This window comes from Paramormyrops kingsleyae, chromosome 15, assembly GCF_048594095.1.
Source record: "Paramormyrops kingsleyae isolate MSU_618 chromosome 15, PKINGS_0.4, whole genome shotgun sequence".
Classification (NCBI taxonomy): Eukaryota; Metazoa; Chordata; class Actinopteri; order Osteoglossiformes; family Mormyridae; genus Paramormyrops; species Paramormyrops kingsleyae.
Window position 1 is genome coordinate 3,140,525 of NC_132811.1, and position 15,827 is coordinate 3,156,351.

Below are 15,827 nucleotides of genomic sequence, written 5' to 3' on the forward strand. Positions count from 1 at the left end.
TGGTCCTAAAACCTTATGGTTTGGTCTGGTTCTAAAACCTTAAATGTTATGCCTCTTAATTTCAGTGGGAAAAAAACATTCTCACTACTTTTAGTACTACTGATTGATTCACTGAATTCCTGCTGTTTTCCTACCCTCATACCTTTTAAATATTAAAGTAAAATAAAGCATCCAACGTGAACAATTATATTCAATTATTTGTTAAATCATTTACTGACAGTCTTCCTTCCTGTAAGGTTGATGGTTTTTTACACCGGTGAAAATCAGATGTTATTTAAATGCATATATGAAAAGACAAGATGCTCTTTGTACAGAACACCTATTGTGTAATTGAGGGTGAGTAATTTAATGTGCGGAGGTGTGCATGTTTCTGATGTAATACTCATTATTTCACTTCAGAATTCTGTGCGCTGATTTAGTATTGCATTAAGGGAATTAATCCAAGAATGGCCTGGTAAGATGGTGTCAGAGTACAAATATAAAACATAATTCTGAGGCAAACGACTATACATGAGTGACAGCGGGTGGCTTAGTGGTTAAGTACATATAACACGGGGTTCTTAGCACCTCTGAAAATATTTTTTCAAAAAATGTATTTTAAAAGTTGATTTAAACAAAATTCTTTATTAATTAAACAATGTTCTTTAGATATTTAACTTGAAATTATAAAGTGAAAATTGCAGCCAGGTAAGAATGACTGGGCTGAGGAGCTTTTGGAAAAGAAAACAGCTAAGTGGGATGTAAGAGACTGGAACGCCTGTGGAAGACAGAGAAAGCATGGCGCATGCCGCATGGTGCATGCTGCATGGCGAGCCGCTGCACCTACCTTCTTAACGGTCCGTTTCAGATGCATGTAAACACTCTGCCCAGTTTTGCGGTAGTGCCTCTCCACATGCTCTCTGCCAAAACCCAAGAATGTGTTCATGCACACGTAGAGGCCCCCATCAGACTCCTGGACACATACGGAAAAAGAGATGATTGCAGTGGTCGACATCATGACCACATCAGCAGACAAGCGTAAGAGCACGAGTTGCCGATAGCTTTATGTTATTCTATAACGCATCGCTTCAGGTCTGTGTCTAAACTGAAAGGGGTGAGGAGCAGAAGACCGGGACGTGAAGCGAGGCGATGGTGTTCGTCTGGGGATCCAGGTCAGAGATACCACATTCGGGGGGGCAGCTCTACCAGCCTGTACCAGTATGCAGCGAGCCCAGGACAAAATGAGAGGGAAGGTGTCCAAAGCAGCCTATGCACAAATGATACACTGCATTTGCCAATAAGCTACAAAACCTCAGAGTATTACTACCAGAGATGGGGTTCAGGTAACTGTCTGCCGGCCCACAAACACGCTGAAAACATTGAAGAATAGAAGATGTGGAAATTTTAATGAGTGCAAGGCCACTGCTGTAAAATTAACAAGCACGTATTTTCAAAATACTACAAAAAAGGCATGCGGGCCAGAGCCCAGGCTGATGCTGGCGGCCTTTGGTTCAGCGTACCAATCTTCTCATTTGTGGCCCTCAAGGAAATGTGACACGTATCCCCACATCCCCACACCTATGAAGCTTATGTCACGTTAAACCAATTCAACTAAGCGCATGCAAATTAAATCTTTTGCAGACTGGAACACACCAGTTTCCAGTAAACGATGCTTAAAAGTGTTTTTTCTTTTTACTTTTTAAGGGAAAGCATTGCATTAATTACATTCAAATGATAGGTAAATACTTCATAGAAAATGTTTTATGAAGGGCTTTAATAGTGGAAATAGCAATAATTCCAGAACCAAAACACCAGAACCATGTGACTGAAATTTTTCACGTTAAACAGCTGATTCTTTGAAAACATGTGAAATGTTACAAGAATTTAACCACACAAATTTATCTGTTAAATAAATTACTGGTAATATGGGCTGAGGGCCATTCTGTCCCCCCAAGGTAAGACCTTAAGCGTGCGTGATTCTCGATTGCACACTATTATTTACCATAGCGTACCAGTATACCTTCCCAAGGCTGATCCAACTCGACATTAAAGTAACAAAAGCATTTACTGTTAAACTGTACCGTTCACAGTATTTTATACTTAGACCAGGAGACCCTAAAGGAGTTCAGTGTGATACACGAGCTCCCAGCACCGGAGTAAAAATAACCCATCTTCAGTTAGATATGATGAACTCCAGACAGCTGAGTCACCGTTAAAATTACTACAACAGATAAAACATCACGTGTGGATTTCTAGTAGTTAACGTATTCCAACAACACCCAAGATATCTCAATATCAGGATTACAACCATGCACAACAGCCATGAATTGCTTTTTATTTAGCCTACAAATCTACAATAACTATTTGCAGCTTGGAAACCTCGATGTGTTGAGTATAATAATTACTTGCAGGAGGAAAACGTAAATTAAGGCGCTAAGGAGTAAATGTGAACTTTTTAAATGGTGACCGTGTCATATTGTATTTTTTGTGGGGGGGGGGGGTTAGATAATTCGTACTGGCCAACATTTTCCAAAGAAGACCGACGCCGGAGACACGGCATTCAGGTAGAGCAACACTAAGGTGACTGTCAATGGAAAAGCTGAGCTATCGGTTTGCCGTATAATTAGCTGCTGAATAGTAGTCTACTGAGGCTGTATTCTATATATGTCACAGTGAGTGAGTAACTAATGTTTCAATAAAAACATTTCAGTGACAAGCATGGATTCGCAATAATCGTGGGTAGCATTGGTCGATTACAAATGCCAGTGTATGGTTTGAAAGAGATTAAATGCTTGACAAAATGAAATCTGATTTTGGGGTTAACACGGCAGTGTAAACATTACATATGGCATACTCTCCGTAAAAGTACAAAGAGATCGCGGGGTGTACCCCCGGCTGCCCCGCGGAACTGCGCAGCTATTCACGTGTACTAAAGCAGGCAGGATCGCCCCGTACATGCGTTACTTAAATCGGAGGCACTTACAGGGGAATCGTAGGAAAAGGCACATTCACTCTTGAAAACCCGATCTCCAGTCCTGGGGACCCTGATGGTGGGCATGTAGGGAACCAGTAGCTCTCCTAGATCTGCAGCCATCTTCGCATTCCTGCTTCTGTCCCCGCAGCGCTGCTGTTTGCGAAAGAGTTACTGGAGCAGGCTGTCAGGAAAGAAGATGATGCTATTTTTAAATCGCACAGTCCCGACATTCCTGCTGGATTCGGGGATGTGTCGCTTCAAAATGTTACGCACAATAAAAATACTGACATCTGTTTATGGATTATTATTTGTAAGCCATTCCGACCGCGTTTTAATTGGGGGCGATAAGCAAATATAGGAATAAACGCTGGTGTTGCGGTCGTAGGAGTTATTGACGATTTGCAGTTTTCCGGAACTGGAAGAATTTTCTTCACATGGATTTTGTTTTTTGTTTTTTTTTTTAAAGGCCTACGTTGACTGCTTTTTGTAATGTCTGCTCTGCTACATCTGCGCGCCTAGCTACTGTATTACCCAGTATTAGCACGACCACGCCTATTGTGGAGGTAACCCGCTTTGAAGGCGATGATAACACAGCAGAGCAACTGCGTGCAACATCTGGAATCGATATCTGAATATTATTTACATTACATTTGGAGGACAATTCCGTGAAACTAGACTAATAGCTCATAAAGGAATTGTTTTTTACAGAGGGGAAGAAATCTTCAGTCACCAGTAGTAGAAGAGCTGTTTCAGTAGATATTAAGACATCCAGCATTGTTGCTTTATGCAAAATTAGATAACTTTTGAAAACTGTTTCCAAAATTTTTTTTTAATTTTTTTGTTATTTGATTATACGTAATACAAGATTATAGAATTATTGTAATGTGGAAACACCGCAGTTTTTGCCAACTAAAAGCAATTATCACGTGTGATGCATCAGATATGATATCAGTATATTTACTTGCTCCTTTGTCATCTTGAATGTTTAAAGATAACCCAGTACATTCATCTAACTCTGTACCAGATCATGCTTTATATGCAATATCCAAATGAGAACATGTACATTAATTTGGGAATTTTGTTTTCCAAAGAATCCCTGATATTAGGGTGCTTTTCATTTCCAGATTGTATTGCCGTCTTATGGGGAGGAAAATACCTGTACCTGTATGTACCTGTACAATCAGTAATTCCCTCATCTAAATGTTTAACACTTGCTAGAGCTATTCATGTCTTTGCACAATGAGTCGTGAATATTATATTTTACTATATATAGAAAATAACTGGGTGCCCTAGTCCTTGGTGAAGTAAAATATGATGGTTAGTCTAACTCATGGAAAATTATTCACTGGAAATTTGTAATTGTATATATTTAGCAGATAAATTACAGATTTCCCATTTATACAGGGCCATGAAACAAGAGGAGAAAGCCATAATCCAAAGCCCTTCATTTAGTTAATGGAGAGAACGAGAGAAACTCTACCAGATTTTTTTTAAAAAAAGACACATACATATCTCATCTATCCTTCTCAAATATGCTCCATATCAATTTCAGCTATCAGGAAGGTGGTCTGAAAGTGTATATGCTGTTAACAATCTACCTGTCTTCTAACCACTTATTCTGAAGAGGGTTGGGGGGGGAGGATGGAGCCCACCCCAGGCAGTATGGGGTACAACATCCGAAGGCTGGGGTACATCAGTGATGCAGGTCCATCACATTTCACTCAGTCACACACGCTGTGGGGAACGTAGAGGCTTTGAGTCACCACCCTGGCCAAATGTGTGGTTTCTCTGGTATTTCCTGCAGTCCAAACACTTGGTCTGGTGAGCTGGAGTTGCCAAATTGTCGGTAGGTTTGAGAGTGAGAGTGAGCACTCTGTGATGGGCTGGTGTCCTCCCCAGGGTTACTCCCCGACCCCCACAACCCCGCACAGGACAAGCGCGTCTGCAAAATGAATGAATACACATTGGCCATTAATAAATCTGTATTCATCATTTATTATAGCAAAATATCAATCATTTCAAAATGAAATGTTAATGTTGGCTGTAAAACAATTCCTGCACCTGAATCTAACAGACACTGGAGTGGCAAAGTCATCGACGGTTTACTGTACAATTCCCGAGCGCATGCCATAAAGGTCACTTATGTCAGTAACCTGTACAACATGAAATACAGAAATGAATTTTCCATTAATCAGATAGGTTTACAGTAATTGTGAAGGGACATATCATTTTAAGGAGGTCATAACTGCCATTAATATACCGTCGATTGCGTCTTAATTATTTTATTCCGTTGGAAACAGTTCAGATTCAGTTATGTTGCAAGAACATTAAATGCAGGAAAGGTTATACGACGTCCGCTTGATAAGATCTGGGGAATTGTGATTGGACCAAAAGAACGAATTATAAATGTATAAACCTGTGTATGTGCGTGTGTGTATATAATATAATATGTGTGTGTATCTATATCTTTTAACGAATCATCTATGCGAAATACGATTCTTTTCTGATGACAGTGAAACGCCGTGATGCATGTTGGGTAAACGTCACAGATCCAAGATGGCTGCGATCAGTGGAGGACGTGTTTTGTCACTTTGCCGTCAATTTCAGTCAGGATTTAGGATATCAACTTTACCTCTCCAGCGTCCGCATGTTTTTACCAAACTCGGTCCACTGAGGTAAAATAACAATAAAATATGTACATATTAATTAACACGTGGCATAACCTAATAGCCTATTTCCCTGCTGCTGTCTTTGACTTTTTCCTTCCCAAACGCAGTCCCTGTCCTCAGACTCATGTGAGGCTGGTTGCACAGTGCCGGTCATTGTACACGTCCAGCTGCAGAAAAGGACTGGAGGAGTTCTTTGACATCCCCGAAAACTGGGGGGAGTCGACCGTCAAGTCAGGTAAAAATTCAGTGCTTCCATGTCGTATCTTACGCTAAAATTGCATGACGTCTTGTGTATGTTATATTTGTTAAACCTTAAATTCTGCTAATTGTTTCGTTTATCTCGCTGGTTGTTCGCCTAACGGTCGATGTATTTTTCATAGGGGCGCCTTGGACTGCAAAACAACTAAGGACTAAAAGTAATGAAGATTTACACAAGCTATGGTACGCTGCATACTTAATGTCAATAATGTGCCATGTGTTTGGCGAAATTGTATATGGATTCAGAAATCAGTGCATTTCGGGGTAAATGGGCTGCGAGTATAACCGCAGAATTTCTCTGCAGGTACGTACTGCTCAAAGAGAAGAACATGTTGCTGTCTATTGAACAAGAGGCGAAGAGACAAAGGGTCCCGATGCCGAGCCCGGAGCGCCTGAGGAAGGTAAAAACGGAGCGTCCGGGTTGCGTGCCCGGCTGACGCCATTCCTGACAGTGTTCAGGAGGCCACTTTAGAGAGCATAATGTTTAATACTGTGATTCTGTGACTTTTGTCTCTGAGGAATGGAAATGCTGTCCTGTGTGATATAGTCTTTAAAGTATTTTAAAAATATTAAATGACCAGGTCACTTTATTTCAGGTGGACAGGTCTATGATAAGGCTTGAGACTGTAGTCAGGGAGAGAGAGGATGCCATCCGGTTGCTGCAGACTGGCCAGGAGAGATCTCGCCCAGGTGCTTGGAGAAAAAACCTCTTTGGAAGAACTTACTGGTATGGATGGAAAATGCAGTTTCAGTTGTCTAACAAAATAGCAGTTTGCCTTTATATGGAAGAAAATGCCACTTAGAAATGTACATATTTTTAGAATTGGATTTTGTACAGCTTTAAATGTTCATGTCTCATTTTCTGGTAAACTAAATTTCTGGCTAAGGGCTATTGCTATGCCCTTGGGTACAAAGCATGAAAATATACCGGTTCCAAAAATATGCATCCTGTGTTGTCATTGTCAAATATTTCATTGCTCGCAGTGGATAACTGCTGTCATTTTATTTTTCTCATAACTGTAAAATAACTCCCTCACAGAAGTTCTGAAAAGACCCGTGTTTGCATTGGCTGGGAAGTGCTACAGAGTTGGTCATTTTGCAAATAATGTTCAGCTGTTGTGTGCCAGCATGTGCAGAAGCTGACGGTGCCTTGACCACCTTCTCAGACCTGATTATTACCCGATACATTAATTAAGTGTTTCTGTGGACTTGGCAGGTATAAATTTAAGGAGTACCCCATTCCATGGTACCTGAACACAAGATACAAGAGAAAGCGATTCTTCTCGGCACCATTTGTTAATGACTTCATAAGGTGAGTGAGCATCTTGGTAATAAGGACCACACCTGATTGACGTCATTAATTTGAATTATTTCATTGATCCAAAGACTTTCCGGTATCATTTCTTTGGGAACTCTAGGGGAAAAAACTATGAATTTTATTTTACTTATTATGCATATGCAAAAGCTATTTTTATAACATGCATAATAGTAATTTCTGTACTGTTATTTTAAACGAGTCAGCCATGCCACTTTTAAATCTACCAGCATCTTTTTTTTTTCTTCTTCATTCCACCAGTATTACATGTAAGTTGCTCTTTAAATTATTCAGGTCATTGATCCGCTCATTGAGGGGTGTCTCGGGTGGAATAGAACACTTATCACTTGATTCTGAGACACACTAGATGGTGCTCTCTAATCATAAAAGGGCTCAAGGCATGCCTCATAGCAAACCAAGAGCAGAAAATACAGCAAATGGTTCATGAGACTTCATTTACTCATCACTAGCAACTAGCAGTTGTGATTTACACAATTTCAATGAAATTTCTTTATTAGATAAAAGATAAAAAAAACAATTAGCAAAAATGTAGCTTGGGATAAGTATTCTTTGGTTGCTGATCTTTGTAATCAGTACATTTTTGTATTTATGACTCAGGCTTCGCATAGAACAACACATGCGAAGAAGACGAAGGAAGCGATTGGCCGAAGCCAAAAGGCACAGCAAACTGATGGAGAAATTCCCGAACATGGTCTCCAAGGCATGAGGCGCTAAGAACATGCTTGGAACATCATGAACATGTGACTGATGTATGCCTTTATATAACAATGAAGCTTTTTTTTTTTCTTTTTCTTTAATAGCCAAAACACACACGTGAGATTAACTCTGCAATTCATGCAGTCTCGCAGCTCTTAAATCTCAAATAAAATTTTACCTCAAATGCAGTTCATTGTTTTCAGCTAGTTCTATGTCTTACAATAAAAGAAGCACTGAATATCATACATAAAAGAACATCCTCTGTGAATATTCTTACTTTCACAGTCCACTAGAAGGCAGGTCATTCAACATATAATGCAGCTGTATTTCAAATTTAGACAGTGAGGTGAGAATGAAATTCCTGTTAAAAGACGATGCTCTTTGATCGCATGTAATGCAATGTGACACACAGGTATGTACAAAGCATTTTTGTCGATCGCTGCTGTTTAAAATGAACATGGCATAATTAAAGACTGATTGTATAAAATGATTAATCAGTGCCTTATCAAAATATAATTATAAAAGGCTTACAACTCTTGAACTCTAACAGCAATTTGCCTGAGTGGGGATCTCAAAACTAACACCACATAAAATAACCCGATAAAAGGAAAACAATTTTAAATGCCATAGGAGGAGGAAAAAATGCCATTATAGGATGTTCCTGAGTCCAGAGGAAAGACCAGCCTTTTCTGTAGAGTTACAGCCAATCACGGACACTTTCTGTCCACACACTGCTTGCCCCCTTCCTCATACTCCTGCTTTGAGATCCACATTTGCTGGAAGGTTCCCTGCAGAACAGCATTTAGGAATACAAACATTAGCTGTCCGAATTACTCCATAAAAAGTGCGAGATGCAGGTATATGAAGTAAAACTCAAACTGCAGTAAATATAACAAAAATCGTACCAGAGAGGCGAGGATGGAGCCGCCTATCCAGGCGCTGAACCTGCGCTCCACGGTGGTGTTGTTGGCTATCAGCTTGAGGCGCATGCTCTAAACACAGAGAGGACATTTAAAAAGGAGGCAGTAATGTCCTTGTCAGTAGTTACAGGTACGCTCCACACACAACGTGATGATATTTCTACTCAGAAGATGGACACATGAATCACAAAACAATACACTCATTTTAGATGGTTTAAAAGCACAGGTGCCGGGACTCTTTTGCAAAGTGGTATTTGATGGACTATTTCTGGCTTTAGTGTACAGAAATGCATCCCGAGGTTGGGGCGGCCCCCTCACCGGGGGTGTCTTCTGGGACAGCTCCCTGTTGAGCCGGTCAGTGAAGCCTTGGATCAGCGTGTTTCCCCCCGTGACGACGACACTGCCGTACAGGCCCTGGGAAGATGGGCAGGATCACTCAGTCTGTGTCCTTCTCCAATGGTGGTTTTCCACTTCCACCGAGACCCGAGCCGCACCACAAACTAACGGTTTTCCATTGTAAATTATCGGAGCTGGACCCAGCGTGGCCCTGTTTACTAGCAGTGCCAAAAGCGTGACCAAACAAAGCTGGCTACGTCACCACCACCGGACCGGTCAAAATAGATATACCGGTGTTCTGTGCATGGATTATCTGAAGGAAAAAAGGCATATGATATATATTATTCATTATTAGTAGTATCGCATGTGGCGATGTATTGATGCATTTCCAATAACTCGGAACTTGAGTACTATAGAGCAGCTAAAAGGAATGGATTCCTAATCCCAATTACGTTAGCATTTGATGCTAACATATCACAGGGATTCTCACTGATGTGCTAGCGGAAATTAGCACATAGTAAATCGTGTTGTACACTATGTGAACAGTAAATAAGCGTCTCTTTAGGTTCATGTTTCTGTCGCTCTCCAAACCCAGCGACCCCTTTAACGAGTCGACCCTTCTGCAGTGGAAAGCCAAAGTGAGTACGGGTACGGCTCGGATCCTGTGTACTAGTGGAAAAGCAACTCAAGACAATAGGTAAGTAAGGACATCTCACATAAATAAAACAATAATGGATCACTGCAATTTCACAGAAATCACTATTCATTGTGCACTGACTGGCATTCGCATTTGGGAACAGGAACAGCTGTTCAATTTAGGCATCGCAATATTGTAGCTGTTCATCATGTATACATTACTCTATGCATACATTACTACAAGTTAGATACAGACAGCGGGTCATCATATGGCTGCCAGTGCTGCCCATTCTCCTGCACTGGTTACACTAATCCATACACCCGCTAACGGCCTACTGCGTCCTACGTCTGCTTTCAGGCGTCTCTCGGTCACTGTTTTATTACTATTTACTATGGACCTCAGACACAAATGCGATCAGGTGTAACTTGATCAAGTCTAACTCGACGCAAGGCCGTACAAGTATGTGCAATTCCTGCGCTTTATGTCATGTTATTGTTCCATGGTCGTTTTCTTTATAATTTCTCTCTGTTATAGTTTGAATACCTCCATCTAGGCCTACAACAGTTTAAGTTCACTTTCACATTCACTTTTTTAGATTGTTTATGTATCATTTACTTCTAATTTGTACAGCATCGGTGCTGGAAGTCTCTGATGTAATCTCGTCTGTAACACAATGAAGATAAAACTTTTGGATCGTGAATAAGGTGGTCATAACACGTCGCCTCACATGTGAACCTACCGGTCGGATGTCGATGTCGCACATCCCTACGCTCGTCGTCACCACGTGACCCACACCCAGCATGGTATTCCCCGACAGACCCTGCAGAGAGACACGTGGGATCAGACTAAGCGGAGGAGTTCCCCTCAGGGAGATCAGCTTTCTTCAACACCTTCTGAGATGAACTTGGGTGTCAAACCTTGGCGTTGGAGGGATCAAACAAGCCCTCGGGGATCCTCAGCCTCTCTGCTCCAAAGTCACAGTTGTAGCCGTTGGGTAACTCATAGTGCACCGTGGGCATCTGGGCAGCCACCCTGCAGGGGCACAGGTCCACCATCATGCAGCACCAATACTGAAGTGCAGGGACGTTTTATTCTATTATCGTTCCGAATCTCCTGCAAAACCACAATGAAGTCCATCCATCCATTTTCTGAAACCGTCCTATTGTCCTATTCATGGTTGCGGGGGGTCCGGAGCCTATGCTGGAGGCTACGGGTGCAGGGCAGAGAAGAACCCAGGATGGGGCGCCAGGGCGCCACGGGGCACACTCACACCGTTCAGTCACACATATGCACCCAAGGACAATTTGGCAACTCCAGCTAACCTCCGCATGTTTCTGGACTGTGGGGGGGACACTGGAGTACCCAGAGGAAACCCCACGACGACACGGGGAGAACATGCAAGCTCCACACACACAGAGCCACGGTGGAGACTCTCACGCTGGTCCTGGAGGTGTGAGGTGACAGTGATAACCACTGCACCACTGCACCACTGCACCATCCTCACAATGACGTCATTCTGGGCAATAACAATACTGATCAATCGATTAGACTTACTGCTCATCATATGGTGAATCAGAAACCTGCAGTACAGACGCTTGGAAGTCCTGGATCACAGTCTGGGAAAATAGAAAATAAAAAATTAATACATGACATCACCATCAGATGAGGTATGTGCATGATAAGCAATCCATGTGTAAAATAAATCCCCAGTAGAAAAGCTGGTGAGCATACAGCTGGTCAGCCGCTTACATTACACATGTAGTTGTGCCAGGAACGCCTCACTTGCGGTAGTTTCTCCCTCTTCCTCCAGCTGGCGGACGCACCTTCACGGACCTCATCCTAAGAATGTCACGGGGAAACGTCAGACGGGATCGTGCAGTGGGACGTACAAGCGCAGCTCAGACACCGAGGGGGGACTGTGGGCCACACCTTCGCCGCAATCATGTACGGAGGGATTATTTCCACGCCCAGCTCCTGGAAAAGCTCCCTGCACTGCATGCTCATGAAGTCGCCAGCGAGGGGTGATTTCACGATACCTGAAGGACGAAGAGATGCTTAGCACATACAGCAACTAGATGTGGGTGATTCCAGATCAAGATTTTGTTTCAACCAACCAGCTGAGTACTCTGTGACCAGTGTTTCTCCTACCATTATATTATTTAATTTTATTCTCTAGACTATATAGTGCCAGACCAAAACAGAACTCATTTAAAGTTACCTTTCCTATAGAACAGGTCTATACATTGTCCTTTTATTAAACAATCTAAATAGCCTTACGTTATTTATCTTATTTACACAACAGCTTGTCATTTTTGTCTCTACACGGTCACGCGTTTACAATTCATCTCTGTTCTCTGTATCTCGCATGGCGGAGTTCCGCCCCGATGCGCGCACACAGAAGACGTGCACGCACACACAGGTGAGTATACTTCCACCACCGGACAGAGAGCGTGCATCAGAAAATACGTCGCGTCAAACCACCTGAAAAGCAGACATAAATATCTGCGTTTTTTTAACACTCCCAGAGTGGTGACGATGACAACACTCACTCTCCTGCGAGCAGCAGAAATGTTCTGATGTTTAGTTCAGTTGTTATATTGACTGCTGTCATTAAAAGAAACACATGAACCCCATGAATCCTGTCGGTGTCCGTCTGCCCCCCCCCCCCCCAAGCTGTAAACCTGGGGGAAACACTGGTGACTGTGACACTCTTTATGCTCAACTGGTTCGTTGAAACACGATCTTGGTCTGGACTTTTGCTCTCTGGACCTGAACTTTCCACCTCTGACAATAACTAAGCAGAGCAGGGGAAAAAAAACCCAATTAAATCAGAGATAAGAGAACTAGCAGAGTTCTAGAAAATGAATTCAAAGGAAGGAGCTGAGAGGTCGCTGACTCGGGTTGTTGGATCCATACCTTGCTGCAGGACATATCCATCGTGGACTGGGATGGCGGTTGTGTGTGTGGCGCCGCTGTCTAGCACCAGACCTGTGGATCGGCCGTTGGCAAATCTGTGAAACTAGTAAAGGTAATAAGGTAATAAGGGTAACGAAGCTCAGAGGATTAAACAGCAGGACATCAACGGAAGAGTTTTATTTTCTCCCTAGTTCTGTTAGTCAAGATTTCTAAAATGACCTAAACAGTAATTCAGCACCCTTTCCACTAAAAAACGCCTCACTGGTACGACAATCAGAGGACAAACGCTAATCACACTCAGAACTACATTAGAAATGACAGCTACCATCAAACACTTTTACAGTTTGCTTGTCAGGTGAAAACTACTCTGTCTCCACTGTGTGACACTAATGCTTCCATGTCAATCAAACCACCCATGGAGAAACGCTGCCCTGTGACTCCAGGAAAGGATACGCCGACAGCACAGCGGTTTTGCACAGAAAGAAGGCAGGGATGTTGTAGTGTTCAAACATCAACTCAGTCAGCTTCTCTCTCTTCACCCGTGTGTTCCACTGCACACGAACAACAAAAAAACGACAGATTAGACAGTGACGACCAGACAAAGGGCTACGCTGTTAATCTAGAAACGGGGAAAAAAAAAAACATCTGCAGAAAGCGAGACACATTTGTACTCAATTATTTGCATATATCTATGACTGAGGTGTGGCCGTCATTTTTGGCAAATCAGTCAACTTCACTGTAAAATCTGAAAAGGCGAAGAACACTGGAAAGTAGTTCCAGTGAACCTTAGGGGTGATGGTTAACTGCTAGCACTGCCATTCTCTTTTTCTTATCGTATAACTGCACTGGAGGAAAAAAACAAACAAACATAATTGTCATGGCGACCAGAGACTCACCGAGGCCTCGGACATAAGCACGGGGTGCAGGCTTGGCTCTGACTTGAAGTGCATCTTGTAGGTGTGATCCAAAACAGCTTGAAAGCTGTCCCAGTTGTCAACTTCAGCCAGTCAAGGAAGCAAAGGCAATTATTGGTAATTTTAGAAACACAACTCTAAAACTCACTGCCACACTCAATCATTTCCCTGTCCAACTCAAGTGCTTCAAATGCCCCTAAGACACATTATACCTTTTTACTGCAATAAAAGACAACTGTGTTACACATAAACTTGTGTGTCAGTTTCAGTTTCCTAGGTACCACCCTATGACCACCCTAGTTTTAATCCTATTAAAACATGCAAATGATTATTAATATCCATATATGACCTGTGACATCTTTTAATATATGAAGTCTATTCAATAATTCAAAACTATCATTAGCTGAGAATATTTGTTGTTTAACTCATGTCACGACCCAAAAGAGTGTCGCAGGACCATTGTCACTGCATTGTGAAGTGTGCAGTTTAAAACAAAAAGTATTTTGAATTTTTCCCACCCCAATGTCTTACTATTTTTGACAAAGCAAGAAGGCATTGTGCAGCTGTCACTGCACTATGCTCTGTTTACTATCCCTGCACTATTTCTGTAAAATAAATTTGGTTCAAATATTTTTAAATTTGGGTTGTGACTTAACCAAGGAACAATGTGAGTCCTGAGACAAAGCCAGCTGAGAACCACTACATCTAAATTCTACTGACCATCGGGTCAACTGGATCCCATCGCATACATACACACATGTACACTCATACATGTTTGGGTAAGACACCATAACTTCATGTTCTGATTACTGTACTGAAGCATAAGACCAAACTATCTGTGACCCAATCAGCCCAGAGCTGGTCAGGTAAACTCACACGCATACAAGAACTTACTCATGCCGTTTTTGAGAGGGGACATAACTTCCATGTTCTCACGTGGAACCCTGAGCTGGTTCGTGTCTATATAGTATGTGTGGCCACTCTGCTTGCCCTTGTCCATGTCGGTTTCCATGGGCGTGCTCCCATCCTCCCTGTCCAAAGTTACGCCGATCACAGTAGGGAAGTCAGCCTGCAGACCAACAAAGCATTGCACACCAGCTTCTCGCTTTCAATCCACCTACAGTCGGTACAGTCAAGGTCTTTTAAGGGGGAAATGACGGGCGGGGAAAGTAAAGATTTTATATTCCCGGAGCTCACCTTGGGACAGTCCTCCCCAGCATATCCTGCCCGTACACTGTAAGATCCTATATCGAAGACCAAAGCTCCAACCTCATCTATAGAAAAAAAAAAAAAGAAAAATTGCATGTCTTGTAAAAAAAACATTGCAATCAGAGGTGGGATTCCAAATTCCAGTCAATGCTAAAATACTCCTTGCAAACACCATCCAATTAAAATAAAACCTACGTCCGTTTTACGAATCTTAAAACTATCGCAAATGATGCCTGAGGTACAATGTAAATATACACATAAGTGTTCATAGTCATCTAGCTCTACACAATTCACAGATATGTGTTTAATCCAAAGCCTGCACACTTCTTCGATGTATATTTGGTTAAGATGTAATGATTTAAAAGGTTTAAACGTTAAAGGGATGCCGATATCTGGGTCCTGCCAATACATCATATTAATGAGGGGGAAGCAAATGTGCGGACTGGCGTCCCGTCAAGTCGCTGCATAGATGCCGGATCTCAGCGAGTAGGTTGTTAAAAGTGGGCGGGTGAATGGATGGATGTGAACTTGCGACGGGTCACGGTAACATAATATCACCGTTCTTGGGCTAAACGGGGACCAGACGAACTGCGCAGCCATCCAAAGACACGGACTTTGCGTTGCAAAACGTGGGATCGGCGTTCATGAATATGGATTTAGACAACTAGCGGAACACATAAAAAGACGAGACTGCTTCCGATTACGGACATAAACGCCAAGTACTGAACAACATCTTTCCGGAGCAAAGATAGCAAAATAAAAAGAACAACGTGGCAAGTTCGTTGATTCATCGCATCTCAAAACTAAACTTACCTCCTCCATACACCCCGCCGCTCATTCTTGGTTTTGGTTATAATGATGGAAGAGAAAAAAGTAATGTTTTATCTTAATATATATATATTTAAAACCACGACGCTTAACAATAGAAACTAGAGCGTACTCATCACATTGATGGAGCGACACCGTACGTAAGGCGCCATTGC

At 42.2% G+C, this 15,827-nt stretch overlaps 3 protein-coding genes across 5 annotated transcripts in view; 1 reads left to right on the forward strand and 2 right to left on the reverse strand.

The window, feature by feature from the left end:
* usp13 (ubiquitin specific peptidase 13) overlaps window positions 1–3,620 on the reverse strand; it is a 29,677-nt gene extending 26,057 nt beyond the window's left edge. Inside the window, exons 1-3 of one of the 3 annotated variants that reach the window (XM_023843628.2) lie at window positions 3,242–3,617; window positions 2,963–3,134; window positions 827–952 (exon numbers count right to left, since the gene is read on the reverse strand). In XM_023843628.2, coding sequence (XP_023699396.1) covers window positions 827–952; window positions 2,963–3,073 — 237 coding nt within the window. In that variant the 5' untranslated portion in view covers window positions 3,074–3,134; window positions 3,242–3,617. Of the gene's footprint in view, window positions 1–826; window positions 953–2,962 lie in introns of all 3 variants that reach the window. The other 2 variants (XM_023843629.2, XM_072699839.1) reach the window with 2 other exon arrangements.
* mrpl47 (mitochondrial ribosomal protein L47) lies at window positions 2,387–8,100 on the forward strand. The gene is made up of 8 exons (XM_023843631.2): window positions 2,387–2,543; window positions 5,467–5,628; window positions 5,730–5,857; window positions 6,003–6,063; window positions 6,185–6,281; window positions 6,477–6,607; window positions 7,097–7,192; window positions 7,814–8,100. The coding sequence occupies exons 2-8, from the start codon at window positions 5,483–5,485 to the stop codon at window positions 7,920–7,922; spliced, it is 768 nt and encodes a 255-aa protein (XP_023699399.2). The 5' UTR covers window positions 2,387–2,543; window positions 5,467–5,482; the 3' UTR covers window positions 7,923–8,100.
* Window positions 7,688–15,798, reverse strand: LOC111860188 (actin-like protein 6A). The gene is made up of 14 exons (XM_023843630.2): window positions 15,658–15,798; window positions 14,833–14,909; window positions 14,530–14,704; window positions 13,618–13,718; window positions 13,175–13,272; window positions 12,722–12,816; window positions 11,735–11,841; window positions 11,555–11,644; window positions 11,360–11,421; window positions 10,723–10,837; window positions 10,545–10,625; window positions 9,151–9,246; window positions 8,818–8,904; window positions 7,688–8,700 (listed from the first exon to the last, which is right to left on the reverse strand). Exons 1-14 carry the CDS (start codon window positions 15,680–15,682, stop codon window positions 8,620–8,622), a joined length of 1,290 nt encoding a protein of 429 aa, XP_023699398.1. The 5' UTR covers window positions 15,683–15,798; the 3' UTR covers window positions 7,688–8,619.
* Between the last annotated feature and the right edge of the window lie 29 nt (window positions 15,799–15,827).

Excerpts from the sequence above, each read along its gene's own strand:
- mrpl47 (XM_023843631.2), top strand. The coding sequence starts at position 5,483 with ATGTTGGGTAAACGTCACAGATCCAAGATGGCTGCGATCAGTGGAGGA. Across the intron at positions 5,858-6,002 it reads GGAGTCGACCGTCAAGTCAG|GGGCGCCTTGGACTGCAAAA; the intron begins GTAAAAATTCAG and ends TATTTTTCATAG. Across the intron at positions 6,282-6,476 it reads GCCCGGAGCGCCTGAGGAAG|GTGGACAGGTCTATGATAAG; the intron begins GTAAAAACGGAG and ends ACTTTATTTCAG.
- LOC111860188 (XM_023843630.2), bottom strand. The coding sequence starts at position 15,682 with ATGAGCGGCGGGGTGTATGGAGGAG. Across the intron at positions 13,719-14,529 it reads CCCTCTCAAAAACGGCATGA|TTGACAACTGGGACAGCTTT; the intron begins GTAAGTTCTTGT and ends GACTGGCTGAAG. Across the intron at positions 11,842-12,721 it reads TGGATATGTCCTGCAGCAAG|GTATCGTGAAATCACCCCTC; the intron begins GTATGGATCCAA and ends TTCGTCCTTCAG.